Genomic DNA, 18,114 nt, shown 5'->3' on the forward strand with positions numbered 1-18,114 from the left:
GCTAAGGGACAGGGTACAAACATTTCCAGGTTATAAAGCCCCAAGTCCATCAGCTACCAATAACATTCTTCTAATAACTTTATCATATGTATAAAAATAAAGTTACTTTATCTTGAACATAGCTACAGTTTCCACACGTGAATAGTATTTAAGAAAAGTCTTTTACCTCTGTTGGTTTGTAGCAATCTACAAGAGTTTCCTAGAAGCAAAATATGAAAGAGTCAGTTCCCATAGAGAATAACAGTGAACATAAACAAGTCACAGTATGAAACCTGACAAGACGGGGGGAAAGGAAAGGAGTAAGAACCAGGAATCACTGAATAAAGATGCTACTGAAAAGCAAGTGTTATAGCAAGTTATCTTTGCTTTCTAGTTGGATCAGAATGATTTGCAACAGGAGAGAAATAATGGTTTCTTCCTCCAGGTAGCAAATTACAAAACCCCTCTCTCAAAAAAAAAAAAGAGAAGAGGAGGAGAATCCAAGAACATTTCTTCCAGCAACAAAAGAGTGAAAGGCAGCTTTCTATGAGGGCACCAGAGTTTTTGTAATGCAGAAATACAGGCAGTTATTCCTAGCAGGGAATCTGCTGCAGCTAGTTTAAACAGAAGCAGCAAAGCTATTAATGAATACTCAGTAAACAGCCCAGGGCCATGACCCACATCTCTGTGGCTGGTCAGTGGGCACTGAGAAAGGGTGCCAACAGGCACTCAAATCAGGTGTGCTGCATCTAAGCACCCACATTAGTCACCTTCCAGAAGAAGCTGAGGGCAAACCATGACTCTGGAACAGTTTTCCTTTTAGTAATGCATCTGAAAAGATTATAAACAGAGACCCTTCATATTGGTTTTACACCTTGATTTAGATAGATAGATAGATATTAAGAGAAATATATTTCTTTTCTTCTCCCTCTCATTCTTCCATTCATTAACTTCTACCTCACAGAGGATTCAAAGAATTAGAGAGCTGTTTTGAACTGTGCCATTTCAGCAGACTCCTTTTGAATTTCCCTGTTAATTCCTGTTCCTGACCATCTTACCTTTCCTCAAGCTTTTTGACAGGTTACTTCAAGGTAGCTTGATGAGTTACAATTTCTAGCTAGCATAGACAGAGAAGTAATTGCCAATAGTCTAAGGACAAGGGAAGATTTTTGGTCTGTATACACATGCATGTATGTTTCTGCTGCTGAAAGAAATTATCTGGCCATCATAACTTACTCTCGGCCATATAATTTTTCCTATGTGACTGTTCTTTATTTTTTATACTTGTACAAATTAGAATGAGGCTTATATGGCTTAGAATATTTCCCTATAATACTGGATTCTTTGAACTTTTATTTACTCCTATTATCACCTCTCTTCCAGAAATTTTTTATCTAAAAGGATTTTGATTACCTTTGAACAGTCTAGTGGATTATGCTAAACTCAGACCTAAGAATCTCTCAGTTCTAATTCTACACTTACAGTGGATTCAATCAAACACAAGATGTGGATCCAGATGCATTACTTCAGCCCCATTCCGATTTAAAATTATAAAATACTACCTGTAATTTGAGAGCTCTCTCCTCTTCATTGGCTGCATCAAGAAGGTCATCAATGTCAATTTCTACTTCTGGCATCTCTTCTTCCTGAAAAGAAAAAATACCCACTTAGTTCATAGATCTATCCTTTAACTAACCTCAAAACCAGCATAGTGATAGCACACAAACCCATCTTCCTGGAGCCAGACAAGGAAATCAGTAAGGGATGGTGGTTTGATTCCTTGCTCCCAGGCCAGTAGAAGGTCAAGCCTCAGCCACATGGGAAGTAATGGCTCTTAAGCAACCCTTCACTCACAGCCAGGATCTGTGTTACTAACTCATGCCCAGCATTACAAGTCATGCTATTCTCACAGTACTGGGCAAGAAGATGAAGAAGTAGTCAGGGAAGAGGAAGTAGATAACAGCTGCAGCAGGGCACAAAATTGCTTTGAAAGCATTCTTGATTGAACTGCTTATTTTGTTAACACCGTGGAAGATCTCCCTTGCTTAAAGCTGGCTTACAAGGATGACATACATGGCCTATCAGAAGAGCTCGGATTTTCAGTGTCTGCAGTGGAGCACAAAGTCTAAGGCATAGAGTATTTTAGATAATTTTTCTTAAAATTCCTCCACCCACACGCTTCTCCCATTGCATCATCAACACCTCAGGTGCATTGTTCCCTGAGTCAGAGCAGCAGTCCACACATTTTGAAGGACCCCTGAACTCTGGAATCCCAATGAAAATTCATCATCCACAGATATCACTATTTATTGCATTTTCAATTAAGCAAAAAATATTCTTTTGGACATTTTTTGCATTTTCTCATCAAAATTGTTACACAGCACCTCACTTCACATACAAAACTCGGGTCTCAGGCTCTCTCCCACATCAAATCTGACCCTGGTAGTGCCCTCAGTGTCATGGACACACAGCTCCTCTGTAGCCCCTCCTCCACCCAAGCCAACACACAAGCAGTGCAAAACTGTCCCCTCCCACATGTACACTGCCATCAATCGACTCACTAACACAGCATCACCTTGGCACCTCCTGAATGAAAGCAGGGACCTGAAAGCCTCCAAATGGAAGGGTGGATTTGAGAGTCAGGATGAAGCAACAAGACCACTATCCCCAACAGCAACTGGCTTCTTGAACCCCACCAACACATTTCAAGATCCTTTAAAGAAACATTTTGACAAAAACGTGGTGGTTCCAGCAATTTGCAAAAGTTTCAACAATTGTGAAATAATTTAACAGTTCAAATGGCAACTGCTCCAGGTAACACTTATTCTTAGCCTGGGAGCAAGGAATCAAACCACCATCTCTTAAAATTACTTTTCTACTGGATAAAAGATGAGATCAAATATTAGCAAGGAAAATAACAAGTTAGCTCCAGTTAATCTAACAGAAGCTAAACACCAAGGTAGCAAACAACTACCCGTATCAGAAACTCCAGCTAAAATGCCAACTGTTCAACATCTTTTCGAGTGTGAGAAGGAAGGACAGAAGTTGGATGATTAAGTTCCCCACTCTCCACCTCTGAAGGAAAGCGTGTAGGAACACGATAGCGGAGTTGCACAGGCAGTTAGACCAATGAATAAAATACACAAAGAACACTCTTTACCCAGTTAGCAGGTTTAGAAAGGAAGCATGGACATCTGTTGAGATGAATCAAAGACACTAGTTATTGTAATGCAATCTGGCAAAAAGGGAGTTTCTAACCTAATCATACAGACTCCTTAGCAATTTAAACAAGAAGAAGAGGAAAGAAGTCTTCCACAGACTATAAAGATATTCAGCAAAAGCCATTAGAATTTGAAAGGATAAAAATTAATCCACAACTAAGTGATATACTTAGTAGCTTACTATCCCAACTCTACACTAATTAGCATATCACACCAAGAACCAGAAATTCCCCAAGTAGATAGTAAACCTCCTGAACATTTTATCTAAGCAGTTCATCTTAAATACTGTTAAGACAAGGCGCCTGGAGTTACTGTTATACTGTAAACTTATCAAAATACCCATTCATTGACCTGTGTAAATGCCAGTTGTGCACCTCTCTGCATTCAGAAGTGCTGTTCAGCACACTGAATATTTTGTCAGATACACATTTTGAACTCTCGTCTGTTGGAGCAGCATTCTGGCAAAGTGAAACAATGCTGGAAAGTGACAGTGAGGGGGAACTGTCTGTAAGGCATATAATTCTTTTTTGTGGTCACACTTCATTGAAGCTGAGTACTCCTGAAATGTTAGTTTTACTCTGATTGGTACCAATAAAGTGGAAGAAATCCCTGCTTGTATTCTCCTTCACTCTTATCTTCTTCAAGTCAACTTTTCCTACATCTTCAAGGTTCACAGTGCCATCAGACCAGAGGGCAACTGTACCACTGAAGCTCTGGCGTAAGAGGTAACACAGCTCCTCTACATCACAGAAAGCCATTAAAAAAAAATAAATTAGAAATACTTCCAAAATGAGGAACTTTGTGTCTGACATACTGCCATTCAATTGAGTTACATTTTCTGTAAAAGATCATGTGTATCTTCTTCACAGCAGATTTGAACTCTGACACAGAACACAAATGAAGGGGGAAGCCAAAAAGGTAACTCTTGCTCTTATTTTTGGCTGAAAGAACAAACATAATCAAAGCATTTTTTTCTCCATCTGAACTACTGTGCCTGCATGATCTCAAGAGTTTTATGTTAGGCATAAAAAACACGTGCTTAGGTCAGGAGCCTGACTGCTTCACAACAGCTGTAATGACAGAGGGAAGGAAGATACAGTCATGTCTTCTGTTTGACACATTTTATTGGTGAGATAAATGTGATTGTTCCTACTACAATTAAGCAGCTACAGATTAGGCTGGGGCAAGCCTGAAAGGGTCTGTGCATAGCCAAAAGGTGGTATTTTGAGGGTCTTGTTAGCATCACAAGGCTGTGAAAAAAAACCCCAAAGCACTGCCATGTTCTGCTCCAGTGAGAGGAGATAAGGTGATGCAAATAGCAGACGATGGGAGGGGTAGGGATGGGGCAGAAACCACAAGCAGCATACTGACAGGGAGCAGCCCCCAGAGAAGCTAAAATAGAAGACATGGGGGGTTGCAGATGCTATCTATGAATTGAAACACACGGTGGGGAGAGAATGGACACTGCTTTTAAGCACCCTCACCAGTTTGCATTAACAATGAAGGCAGAACGTGAGCTGATTTCTGCTGCAGTATTCAAAAGTCAAAAAATATGAAAGTTAGTTTCCATGATATTTAATGCTACTTAAATTCAACCTTGCATTGAAAGACAGCCCCATGACTGAAGGTTGCATTAACTCTTTGCAGGCTACTGACAAAAGACCTTGGGCACAGATGTGCATTATGTAGTAAATAGATGTAGCAGTTTAAGATATTACAACCTCTCCAGCTGACAGAGGTGATCACAGCCTCAGTTGTGAATGGAATAGAAACAGGTGAGCATCCTTTAGTGAGACCAGAAAAAAAGCCTTTGAAACCAGCTCAAGCCAAAGGCCGGATTTGGCAGGGGCATCTTGAAGAACACTTACATATCCCAGTCTGCTGACCTTGAGGACAGCACCTCCAGTACAGCAAAAGCTGGTCTGACATAATTCCAGGTATTTACTAACTAAACATTTATCTGAGGCTTTAAAATTTAAAAGGCAGTAGTTGCCCTATGGATAACTTTCCCCTATAAATCCAGCTCTTAAATTAGCCTATTATCCCACATCCTCACTGCCCATTCACTGTGCATCATCTCATTTGCAGTGCTGGAAAATAATTAAATAGGCTTGTTTGGTGTTTAGTTTAGATTTTAAATTTGGCAAAGAAAGGAGAAGTTAAATGCAGGAAGAAAAGTTAAAGCCAATATTTGTATAGTGCATTTGGAAGCAACATGAAAGGACAGCAAGAGGAAAATGAAAGCAAAGGAAGGAAAGACAACCATATAGTTCAGATGTATGGAAGTTTAAGATTGTATGAATCAGGGATTTCTCTCAAAGTCCTGGAAAATGCCAGTGTAAGTGATCAAAACCAAACTAGAAAATAGGATCAGTTTTTCTAGAAATATCCATTTAATATAGAAAATATTTATTTATTTTGGAACAGACATGTGATGGGCATCTAATACAGTTAGCTCTAAACAAGGTCATCTGCAGACATGGATGGCACTGCTAGACAATGGCTTAAGTCTCAGGATGATAAATAAAAGTGCCATAAATTACCAGGACTAGAAGTCATTGGTTGCATGTGTAACCTGATGGGATTATGAATGTATTGCACTTAATTCAGGTAAATGACTATGACCAAATAGTCATTTGTCTAAAAAACAAAGGAAAAACTCATGTGTTCCTTGTTTCAAAGCCTACAGTTGCTTTGGGTCAGGGCAAAAGTAGATAAAAGTGAAAATAAAAAAAGAATAATTAAGTGGGGAGTCAAAATACACAGGTAAAATAAAGCTATTTGCAAGACAAAAAGACTACTCATGTCTACTGACTGGTATGAGGAAGAGAAAATTAGGAAAGGATGCTGGAGACAGCAAGAAGAGACTCAAAAGTGCCAGGGTTTGTAAAAGTTGCAGTAGGAACAAGAATCCTCAGTGGTACAACCAAATTACTAAATGACAGCATGTTTTCTCCAATCCTGAAATATTGGCAGCAGTAATGCCATAGCAGACATGATGATCTAATGTTAGACATGGAAAAAAATTATTTCTCATGCAGCAGTGAATATTAGTTTGTACAGCTGACAATCAGTGAACACATTTAGGATGCTGCTCCCAGTATGATACAATCTTTAGTATGCAGTTACATATTATTTTCTCCCTCATCAGGCACTTATCTCATTAGCAACCAGTCATTGAACGAGAAATCTGAAAGGCAACACACAGTCGAGGCCCCACACTTCTGAGCACATGCCATCCAGTACTGGCTCCAGCTAAAAGCTAGAAAAACCTGTGTTGTCCCCAATCTGTTCTAACCAGAGCAGCAGCCTCTTCCACCAACAGCCAATCTACCTTCATCCATCACTCTTGTTCATTAAATGAAAGTGCAGGCACATTCAAGGCAAAGTTACCAGATTTGTCCACTCATTTTGAGTCAATGATCCTACTGTTTCTGAATAATCATAATTTATCTGTGGCAGCATGGCCATTTAACAGTAACCTTCTCCTGTGCTGAGCCCATCTTCAAGCCTGACATCATATGGATTAAGTTAAATACACAGAAAAGGAGGGTCATCAAGTGTTCACCTGTCAAGAGAATGGCTTATGCAAGCTGCCCAGTATCTCACATCTACATAACACGGTATGAACGGCTGGATAAAAGTCGAGGAGACAGTGTTTTATCTATACGGTCTAGATATGACCTACCCTCACCCCCCGGCACTAGCAGTGCATAGTCTTGCACTCACACCACTAGAGGGAGGTAACACTTTGCAAACACAGCAAGGGCCCCTGAAGTTGCTGGTAGACCATGGAAAGATCTTCTGAGATCTGATGCAGTTCTCAGATCTGGAGAACAACAGTCTAACTTTTGTCCTCAAGTACACATTGTCCTCTACTCCAGTTCTTAAAAATCTAGCCCTCAGCTTTTACTCTTACAGCTTGATTCCTTGCAAAATCCTATCGCCTCTGTGTCTACTTTTTGGGCTATTGCTCCTACATCCATCCAATCTACCTTTCCCCTTCAACTGAGGGCCAAAGAAAGAACTGCTGCAAGCAGAAAAGGGAGCAACTCAGCTCCCAGCCACTGTGACCAGGGCTTCCTGCCAAGACGAACTGCAAGAGCCGAGCCACTTCTAGCTCCCTACAGAGCAAGTTTGTTCACATATGACAATCTTTGAGCTTATTGCCAAACTTTAACAAGTTCAGGCATATGATAAGCACAAGTGAAAGAGGAGGGGAGGTATGTGATTAAACTGAGAACACTTCCATAAACTGGCCACAGGCATCTCTGACACACAGTAAATCTGATCCCTCCTAAATTTCCAAGATCGGACATATTAGAGTTTCAACTCAGTTGTTGAAAGTCCTCAAGCAATGTGAAGAAAACACTCTTTTTTTTTTCTCTCGATTTTAGTCTCAACATCAGAAATAACTGAAGTCTTACCTAAAAATCTTTCCAAGATATTCCATCTGAGGCAAGCACATACTGAGAACCTCCTCAGCTCAGATGATTTCAATCTGGACAAGTCTAAAAAAGTGCGTTTGATGGTTAAATCAAGAGTAATGCCAAGAACTATGATTACGGGGCTCTGCATGGAGGACTACACACCTTGCTGTGAAGCAGAGGAGGAGCTTACCGAGGAATCACCAAAGTCTAGCAATGAACAGGGTGGAACAAACCTGTAGAAAAGGTGAGAAAGATGGACAGATACTTACATTCAGTGGTAGTGTCTACAGGCAGGCACAGCTGGACTGCAGTTTGCTCAGCCAGTGTGTCATGCTGCAAGGTCCAGAAAATATAGCTGGATTAAAATATAGCTGGAAAATATAGCTTTAAGACCAAGAGAATAAACCCTGTTGGCAAAGCGTGTACATTCAAGTGCCATAGTCTATTAACACAGCAATTAAATTTCCAGACCAAAGCTTACCCACATCCACCTGGCTCAGAGAAGAAAGAAACAGCTAAAGCCTGTCTGCATCTGCCAATTCACCCTATTTTGGTAAGTAGATAAGTGGGCAAACAGCCTAAAGCTTATATTAGGAAGTGCATATCACATTACAAGGAAATCTCAACGAGGAAATCTGTTGGAGACTCCTATCTGAACCCAGGGAACAACAGGGAGCACTCTCAAGCTCCAAGGTCTATAGCGTAGCCTAACAGCATCCCAGATCCATGCCAGTATGCAACTTCAGGGTGTGTTGCTCCCAGCCAGAGACACACTATGAGAAAAAGCACAGGACTACATGTTGAAACAGATACCACCATGCTCCTTTGGCAACTGGAAAAGCATGCCCATCCTGCAACCTAGCCAACCTTCCCCGAAAAGGTATGGTCAGGAATTCTTGGCCTCCTCCATATCTACCACCATCTTCATTGTCTTTTCCTGTCATACAGGTAGCAGATCCGTTTGAGCAGTATGTCCCTTAAAGGCAAAAAGAGGGACACAAAGTTTTGATTTAATCAGTCTCCATAATGACAAGTTTAGAGATTTGATACAGTCAAACAACAGGGACATGCTCCCTCTGTGAGTTATATTACCTGAAAATATAACTTGTCAATCAGTATTCTTGCAAGTTGCCTAGAAAGTATAAGTCATCATAGGTTTGAAGGGTTTGGTTTTGGGTGGTGGGAAGGAGGAAAGAACTCAGAACAGAATGATGTCAAGCAGGACAATCCCTGTATAAGAATATCACCCTAGGCAAACTGGGACACTAATCCTGTATGTTAGTGTTACTTATCAATAGCCAAAAACAGCTTAAGCTTCCTTACTTAGAAACAACTATAAAGAAAAAACATGGCACAAAACAAATTTAAAAACTTCTGGGAATCACTTAAGTATAAGGGCATCTTATTATTTAAAATTTAAAATTCTAGTTATGAACCTCATTAAAGCGATTAGCAACAACTGATATTTTTAATAAATAGGGGAGGAGCACCAACTCATGCCAAGTTCTTCCATTTCATTACTCAAGCTGGCTCAGTCACTGTAAGCCATTGTTGTTTGTTTCAAGCTGGCACTGCCTCTCCTCTTGGCTCTCAAGTGACAGTAGAGCAGATGAAGTAGACAGATGTTATTCCAATTCCAAGTTCCATTCAAACAGTCAGCCCTTCTAAAGCAGTAAATGCACCCTGAAGTTTTTATTGTAGCACAGTAGTACACAAAAATGGCAACAGCACAATCCTGGCACTTAGGTGATACAAAAAGACACAACTCTGTTGTGCTGTTATTTCATGTGGGGTTCCTCTATCAGCAGAGAGGGATTAGGGTTTTGGGCAAAGATCATCATCCCTCAGTGCAATTCCTGTGAAAGCTTCCTTTATGGGCAAGCCTTTGTGAAAGAGGATAGGGAAAGGACATCCACATCCAGAGTACACATCCCCCCACCCAGCTTCCCTGAATATCTTCACCCTCCCCCAAAACAAAAGCCTGCCTGCATTGACATTCAACACAGAGGCAGCTGCTGTTTTTGCAGATGGCACCGCAGTTTTGGCTTTCCTTCGGTTAGAAGGCTAGAGGGCAGAAAGACAATGGCAACATACCATGATTTAAACTTACAGCTACAGACACTAAATTTAAGTCAGCTGTTAGCTCCTACATCACAACATGGTTAGCATGACATTTTACCCTGTATATGGGGTGGAGGAAAAATAAGACAGCCATGTGTCAAAATTCAGTTGAAAAAAGGGAAAGGGGAGGTTAAGTTAAAGCACAGTGAGACAGGTACAAGTACTGCCAAACCACTTCCTGAAGTGAAGTTACTCAGCTGAAAGGGAGGCAGGGCCAATTTCAGAGGACAACTGAACCTATAGACACTATGCAACTATGGGTTTTCTGAATGGAGCAACGGAAAATCCCTGCTGCTGCTGTGTTCTGCTGCACCACAGGCAGAGACTGCATATCACATCTAAACTGCCTTAGTGCCACACAGTTATGCCAACACAAAGCTTTGAAGGAAAAATGGTACCATTTTGCAAACAACAAAAAAACAAGTAGTTGAAAATTCACTGATGTATCAACTTGAAGCTAGAGTTTTATAGTGTTAGTAACTTGTAATAGATGAAGCATAATAATTTCCACAAGTTGTTTCAATGTAGATTCTTGCCTACCTACACCCAGGAGTAATGGCAATGGGATTTTCAAGTGAAAGTCAGGGGCTCCCTTTAATCAGTATGGGCTAACCAGCCACTAAAATTCACTGTATATTTCTGCAACAATGTGACCACTACTGTCAGAGTTACCTTCATATTTATTTAGACTATATGAGAACGCCATGGTGACCTCACTCAAATACTCTAGAAGTGTGCATGCAGAAGAAGAAGAAGAAGTTCCTCTATTTCCACAGTTCTCTATCCTGCTTGCTAGCAGGGCCACAAAGCTGCTATTGAAAGAATAATGTGTTAGGAGAGCTAAACTGAGTTTTATTGCACTTCAAACTCTGCCAGCTCAGTTGAGGCTGGGCTTGCCTAGCAGACACACTGCCTATTGCTGGTCATCAACACACCCATCAAGTTTTCTTGGCTGCAAGGAAGACTTTCTGTGCTCTTTCAGAAGACCATGCCTTTTTACTTAGATGCCTGGGCTGGCTGCCACATTTCACTGGCTGCATTCTCCCATCATCAGCAGGAAGGTAACTCGTACAGAGTTGGATGCCGCCTGCAATGACAAACAGCACTGGAGGCTCATGTAGGTGTCTTGGCCAATAAAGATAAATAATAGATCCCTTCATTTTCCTTTTCTCTGCTTCTGTTCAAGAATTTTTGCCTCTCAGTTTGGTTCGTTGTTTTTTTTTAATTTATTCATTATTATTATTATTATATGAAAGCTAAGGAAGTAATTCACAAAGAATCAACAGGAGTAACTTTTCCTCTAATTAGCTACTAAATGGAATTTTGTAAAAGTAAAACAAATGCATACACACACACTACTTAGGGGTTTTTTTATCAAATCAATTTCTTGGTATCCTGTGTTTTAACAAGTTTTCAAAAGAGCCTATTATGTAGGTGACTGAAAATACTTATCCTAGGCCCTGGACTTGCTATTTTTAGTTTGGTATTTATCTGTTGCTTGAATGGGTGACTGAAACACTAGTCAGGGGTCACACACTTGCAGTGCTGACTCTCGTCTGTCCATACACAGTAGTTGTTGTATGAGCAGCTGTTTAGGAAGCACTTGCTCAGAACTCCCGTCATAAAGCATCCAACAGTGAGAAACCAAAATAGGCTCTGACTTGGAACAAAACAGCTTCTAGGAATCCCAAGCTGGCCAAAAAACACGGTTTGGCAGGCCTTGCTTGGTTCATGGCCCTACCATTCATTTAAACACTTCCATTGGTTTAGTTGGGAAATGGAAGTTGAGAGTCAAATACAACTTGCTATTTACTCTTACTTTACAATGTGGGTATTTGATAACTTCAGAAAAATTGTGACAACCCTTGAAAATCAGATGATTTTGACTACGACACTGATGCAACTGCCCAGTACAACAGAAAAATGCCCACTTGCCTTGAACAGGCAAAATACCTGTTTGTGCTTTCCTCTCCTGGTTGGGAAATTCTTACCTAGTCTCCAAGGAAGAGTCATCATGATGCTAATGCAGACACAGCTGCTAAGTTAGAAAAAGGCATTTTTGCCCAACTTTTCTCTGCGTACAAAATAGACCAAGGCAGTAGGAAATATACAAAAAAGATCCATTTTGTTAACACTTCACAATTTAATAAATGTCTCATCTGAAAAGTTTGTAACACTAGAAGACAGAGAAAACAAGTAAGTGCTAGAAGGTGAAAGCTGAACATATAAATTAAGACTATCTTCTCTGCCATTGTTATAGGTGTATTAATTCCTTTCAAAAGAGGGATTTTCAGTGGAAGCATTCAGATCTCTTTCTTGCATTGAAGTGTTGTCTTCCCAGCTGGTTTGTTAACTGAGATTTCTGCCATGCACCCTTCCTTCACACTTACAAAAGCACCATTTCACTACCTGATATATGTGCTCATGGGTTCAATGTCATGTCGTTTCATCCCATTTTAATTAATATCTAATTGTCAATAAGTTTTAGCCCACTCGTTTTTTCCAAAATTCTTTTATTATATCCAAGTGTGGCATATTTGAAAGGAATTTAGGTTTTAGCTAGCATTTTAGGATACCACCATTTAAAAGCTCCCAAAAATGTGTCAAAAATGCCTTCCAATTCATTTAGGTTCAAGTATACACATTCACACTTTCCTGACTCTCTGAAAAATGGGTTGTAAGGAGACACTAATTACACATCAAGAGCACATCCTTGCCACTAGAGCACAAATGCAAGAGAAGAATTTATTGCAAAGAAGTCCAAAGCACAACCAAAAGAAAAGCTTGCAGCAAACCTTTTTGAGTCCCAGCTCCCTGCATTCTTCTACCTATTTCACTATGTCCCTATGATCATAGTTACCTATCCCAAGAGAAGCTAACCTTCGCTTACTGCCAAAGAATTGCACTTTGAACAGCCAGCAAACCTTATTAATTGTGTTGCTACCTTGAAAATGCAAACTGAGCAAGTATCACTTGGTAGAGCCTGCAGGTGATCTGCAACAACTGTTTTAAGAAGAGACACCAGCTTAACTGCCTTCCAAGGTAGCCTTCAGCATCAGGAACTCCCATTTCAGCTCCCTTGACCCCTAAATAGTGCACTTTTTCAACAAAATCTCACTTTGCTGTGATCAGCCTAAAATTTGTTCTCCTTCTTCTGCTTCAACTTCAAGTTTTATCTTTCCTAAGCCGATGTCAAATATATGTGAAAATATTTACCTCCATCTTTCACAGAGACACAAACTTGCAAAGTCAGGACTTGTCAGCAATCTCTAATCATATGCATTGTTGGAAACAGTCACAGGAAGAAGAAAAAAGTGTTTTTCTTCCCAGTGGCATTCCAAAAGAAACAAGTGGATGATGTGGATATATATACACTTTTTTTTTAAAAGAAATAAAAGCTTTGTAGTTCCATAACCATAGCCTGAAAAGTAATTTAAGACATTCAGAAGAAGAAAAGTATAATGTAAGGCAAGATATTTGTTGTTTTGGCTTTGTATAAAAGTAAAAAACTGAAGTCATTCCTGAAGCTTCTAATTTACTTGCAGCTTTACTTTTTAAATGCCAAAGAGCCTATCATCTTCCACAACAAACTATCATCTTGCCAGCAGCAAACATGTGGCAGACCTTTTCACATTGTATAATGAAAACTTGTGGTGAGCTGTATGATCATGACAGCTCAAAATAGAATGAGGCCAAAGCACTGAGATGTCCCTCTGCTCCTCAGATACACAAACGGACAATATTTTCCAGCACAACCATAAACATTCCAGATGCTCATGCAACAGCTGCTAGCCCTCACAAATCTCTGTAGCAGAAAGATGATGCAGGCAAATAGAGCAAGCCCAGGACTGATGAGGTCCTTAAATGAGATGAATTTATGGAGCAGCAATAGCAAGAACAGAGAAATTCAATTGGGCTGAACTGAAGGGAAAGAACTACAAGAGGCTGCTGAAGCATGAACACTTCCCCACCCTCTCCACCCCCTTCTTAGCAGTACAACTCCCATATACATGCCAAAAAAAACAAATGCTTAAACTGTTTCCTAGACTGAACTACAGCTCCAGGAAAGGAATATTTTTCTAAAGCTGTATTAAGCCTAGCCCTTCATTATCAGTGTTAGAGCCCTGGCAGAGGGGCCATAATCCTCACATTTTCAAGTTAACAAAAAAGTAATAGACTACTCTTAAGTATGTTAATTAGCGCAGTAGGGAAATAACGGTGGGAAGTAAAAAAGATTTTAAGGGGACTGCAATTTTCTCAAGTATCCTTTAAATGCCAGAAGGCGCCACCTTCAATTATCTGGAATACCAGAGATTCTCAGAAAGGAGAGAACTCTCATGCATACTCAAGATGTCATTTCTTAAATAGTTTCCTGATTCTGTAGGACAGTGCACACAGCAAGACTACCTGGGATCCAAAGCACTTTGATGTAAATCAGAGATCCTCTGCAGCTCCTGGAAGTCCAGAACAAAATCAGAGCGATGCTTCTGATTAGCACTGAGTTTCTAGAGGCCAAAACAAGGGGATGTTATCAGTGGCCTTGTCTGCAGCCAACTAGACACAGCTTTTCAGATAGAACCCAAATGAGTACAGCACTCTCTCAGTTTTCTCTTGAAGTTGTTTCCATACTTTGCAAAGCATTTCCAGCAGCTTAGGTATATTAAAAATAGAGCCAAACAGTAGCTTCATTCAGACTGATGTTACACCGAATTGCAATACTATTTCATGTTACACCATCCAACACCACACTATATACACAGTGCACACATATATACACACTAACCCTTCAGGATCATGTTAAAAAACCACAAATATGCACCTACATCCACATATGCATGAACAGTTTCCTGTTGTTACAGAAAATTACCAGAAGAAAAAGAATGTACACAAATTTCTGCAATGAAAGTATAGGTAGCAAAGCCTTGAAGAAGCAAGGCTTGCCACAGCCCAGGAGAGCATATTAACAAGCCATGTGTTCATTATAACAAGCTCAACAGGATTCAGCTTCTAAATGCAGAGATGCTACCTACAGCATCTCTTGTCCCTTGATCAAGCAGACAGTTGTTGGATATTGCCCAAGTCTTGCCACATCCCTTTCGGGGAGTATGTTATATGTCTCTGCCACCAGTACAGTCTGGATTTAAAAACTGCTTTCCCAGGGGGCTATGCCTTTGAGCAGAATTAGTCGCACTAACAAGCAGCCCACAGTCAGGTTTCTCCAGCTAGAGATATGCAGACATAACCAATGCTATTTGCTTAAAGCTCTCAACTTCTGCTCTCACCCTGGAGAAAGATGCATTGTACTTCCAGGAATACAAACACTGAAGAATATGAAATCTGCTTTCAGAAGAGATACTGCCTCTCAAAAAAAGAGACAAGAAAGACATTTCTCTCTAGTCTTATGCAAGCCACATGACTAGTTTTTTATTCTTTCCCCCGACCCCATTACTATATTTCTCCCTTCAAACAGAGAAATTATGAAACAGCTGTTGCTTTTGCCAGCATTGTGAGAGGCAAAGAACAGCAGTCAGAAGTAGCAGCAGGGGAACAAGACTGTAATATACTCTGAGTCTCATCTGTTGAGAGTGGGTTAACAGAAGACAGAGGGCAAGGAGACAAATTGGGACCCCAACATACAGTCAAACAGCTCCTTTATCACCACCAATCTTATATTCTTCAGCTCAACACCCAGCAACTGCAGGAAGAGAAAGGACAAAACTCTTCAAGTTAAACGTACAATGTCCATCAATTTAGTATCTTGATAGCGTTCACAAGCAAGTCGTTTAATTAATACACTGTGCAGCCAGTATTTTGGCTTAGTTGTTACTCTGCCATGTGGCAAACTAGACAAAGCAGATGGTCAATAAGCTCTGTTAAACTGTCAGGGCCAGCTATTATGAAGAGACACAAAACAGCTCTCTGCTAGTTCCAAAATTTATAAGCTAAAATCTCAGCAACCTCAGCTCGGTTTCTCCTCCTAGAAAAGCTGGCATCAAAAGAATCAAAGTTAAACTAGTGACTTTCCCAAGGCTCCAATCCTGAAGTTCAGAGCACGCCAGGCACTGTGCTAAGAGATGCTCAATTTCATTAAAAGGTGTAAAAATCTGAAAATAGGCAGTATCATCTGTACTACACCAAGAAACCACTGATCTGTGAAATCAACAGGTTTGCATCTTAAAAATAAAAAATGAAAAAATGTGTAGCAAGTAAATCAGGAGAGCTGGGATTGAAATCGAATATTAACTCCTCAGCCTTTGAATTCCAAACAGGGAAACCAGCCCAGCCTAAGTCTTATTAAAAGGAACAGTTAACAAGTCAAATTTCAAAATACATTCTGCTTTTCACTAAAAATGCTGTTGTCACACAAACTCTGAAACAATCTCAGACACTTGACCTCACATGCACCTCCAGATAGTACTTTGATCCTCACAACAAAAGAGAGACGCTCTGAACAAATAACCAAGCAGAGTGGAAGTCTGGTTCAGCAAAGAGCACAAGCTTTGCCATATTAGAGGAGAAGGTTTCTGGTAGCATGTACAGGTACACCTTGTTCTGTTCTGCTAAAACCTGCCTCTTCATACTACAGTAGCCTCTTTGCCTACTCATCATGTAGGGGCCTTGTTCTGAGGCATCTCCAGAGACAAGTGTTTTAACATTTTTACGAAACGCCATCACGTTTTGCTCACAGAGCTGTAAGGAACACAGGTTATGCCTATGTGTACTGCTCCCTGGCCATATGATAGCTAAAACCAACACACGCCTTCTGCTCTAGCACTACATCTAGCTCAAGTAGTTAAAATTTGCTTAGGATTAAAAAGTTTTGAGCGCAATTCTCTGTAAGTCCCCATGAGGAGAGGTTAAAAGCTTAACCTCTTTCAAGTTGTCTTTCAGGCAACAGAACTCATGAAAGAGCATCAGAAAAATGCTGTAGTTAGAAGTTAAAATGCAGGTTTTTTACTTAATGGACAAAATGGGAACTTTACTAGACATCTTGAGATGATGTCCAGTGAGCTGATGCCCCTATCTCTATATGCACCATCTCACTTGGGTGCACTGAAGTCACCATCACTAGATACCCCAACACCACATTTTTCAGGCAGTACTATATCTCATTTGTGTTTGCAACTAAGTGCCTATCAGTAGAGCTCTAGTAACAGTGGTTTGGTCTTGCAAAAGACATTTTATTAAGTTTGTTGGCATCATTCAGAAGCTGTTGGCAAGAGCAATTAAGGAGTTAAGAGACGGACCAACTTTGTTTTTCTAAGTTATCCATGATTTGTGTAATATGGGCTCAAAATTTCTAGATCTTGAACGTAGCCAATACAATATATTTACAGCAAGGAGCCACAACAGCTTGAGCAAGCCATCAGGTGAGGCTGTAACATGTGTTTCCTCCTTCTGGACAACACTGGCTGGTTTCTAGCCTCTAGCAGACTCTCAAGGAGCCATTCAAAGAATTCACCTGGATTCACACTTCAGCTACTCATTTCTGTGAGTCTTGCTTTCCTTTCACTATTTTATGTCTTGGAAACACTTAGAGGTTATCCTTCTCCTTTCTTCATCTACCCTGCTATCAAATACACACATTAATCACATGACAACTAAAATTCATACACATGAAGCCACTTAATATGTAAACAGTCATATCTAACTCAGGAGCAGATGTCTTCCAGAATGCGACCTTCATCTGATCAAAATAATTTTTGTTGGGAAACATTTTAAAGCAACACTACAAAAATGACTGGTTTTTTTACCAAGTCCCAGGACTCACAAGCTGGGAATTCTCTCACCCAGTTTTCTATGTCTACTACAGAAACGTTATCATGCCCCATCTGTGGAATATGTCCCATTCCTGGAAGGGTTCAAGACCAGGTTGGATAGGGCTTTGAGCAACCTGGTCTAGTGGAAGGTGTCCTTGTCGATGGCAGGGAGGTTGGATCTAGATGATCTTTAAGGTACTTTTCAACCCAAACCATTCTATGATTCCATGATTGAGCAACCATCCATCCATAGTAAACAAGAGGAGACTGTAAAGGGAGCATCAAGCCATTACAGCCTGGAGGTCTGTCTCATGACAGATGAATCTAACTAATAGTGTCTCTCATATAACTATATGGAAGACCTACATCCTTCTGTTAAGGAGGTAGTTGAAGTTCACTGCTGCTATTTTTGATCCTGGAGGCAACATACAGTATTATCCTAGTCCAAGAAAGTTGGAGACAATGCCCTTCTTCAGATTGTGATAAGGCTAATCAGTATACCATGATAAAGGTTGTGTCAGGATGTGAGACAAAGGGCAGACTGTCTTTAAGTCTGGCTGACTGTGTAGCTTACAACGCTTCACCAAAAGACACGTGTTACAA

The 18,114-nt window shown here is 40.3% G+C and overlaps 1 protein-coding gene across 3 annotated transcripts in view; it reads right to left on the reverse strand.

Annotated features, from left to right (window-relative positions):
- PPP1R14C (protein phosphatase 1 regulatory inhibitor subunit 14C) overlaps window positions 1-18,114 on the reverse strand; it is a 51,492-nt gene that overhangs the window by 11,306 nt on the left and 22,072 nt on the right. Inside the window, exons 2-4 of one of the 3 annotated variants that reach the window (XR_003526115.1) lie at window positions 14,159-14,256; window positions 1,542-1,625; window positions 167-199 (exon numbers count right to left, since the gene is read on the reverse strand). Coding sequence is in view for 2 of the 3 variants with exons in the window: in XM_027634138.1 (XP_027489939.1) it covers window positions 2,972-3,002; window positions 14,159-14,256 (129 nt within the window). In the remaining variant the exon portion in view is untranslated. Of the gene's footprint in view, window positions 1-166; window positions 200-1,541; window positions 1,626-2,953; window positions 3,003-14,158; window positions 14,257-18,114 lie in introns of those variants that run through there. The other 2 variants (XM_027634138.1, XM_027634137.1) reach the window with 2 other exon arrangements.

The sequence above is a fragment of the Corapipo altera genome, unplaced genomic scaffold, assembly GCF_003945725.1.
Source record: "Corapipo altera isolate COAL_440 unplaced genomic scaffold, ASM394572v1 2b, whole genome shotgun sequence".
Lineage (NCBI taxonomy): Eukaryota > Metazoa > Chordata > Aves > Passeriformes > Pipridae > Corapipo > Corapipo altera.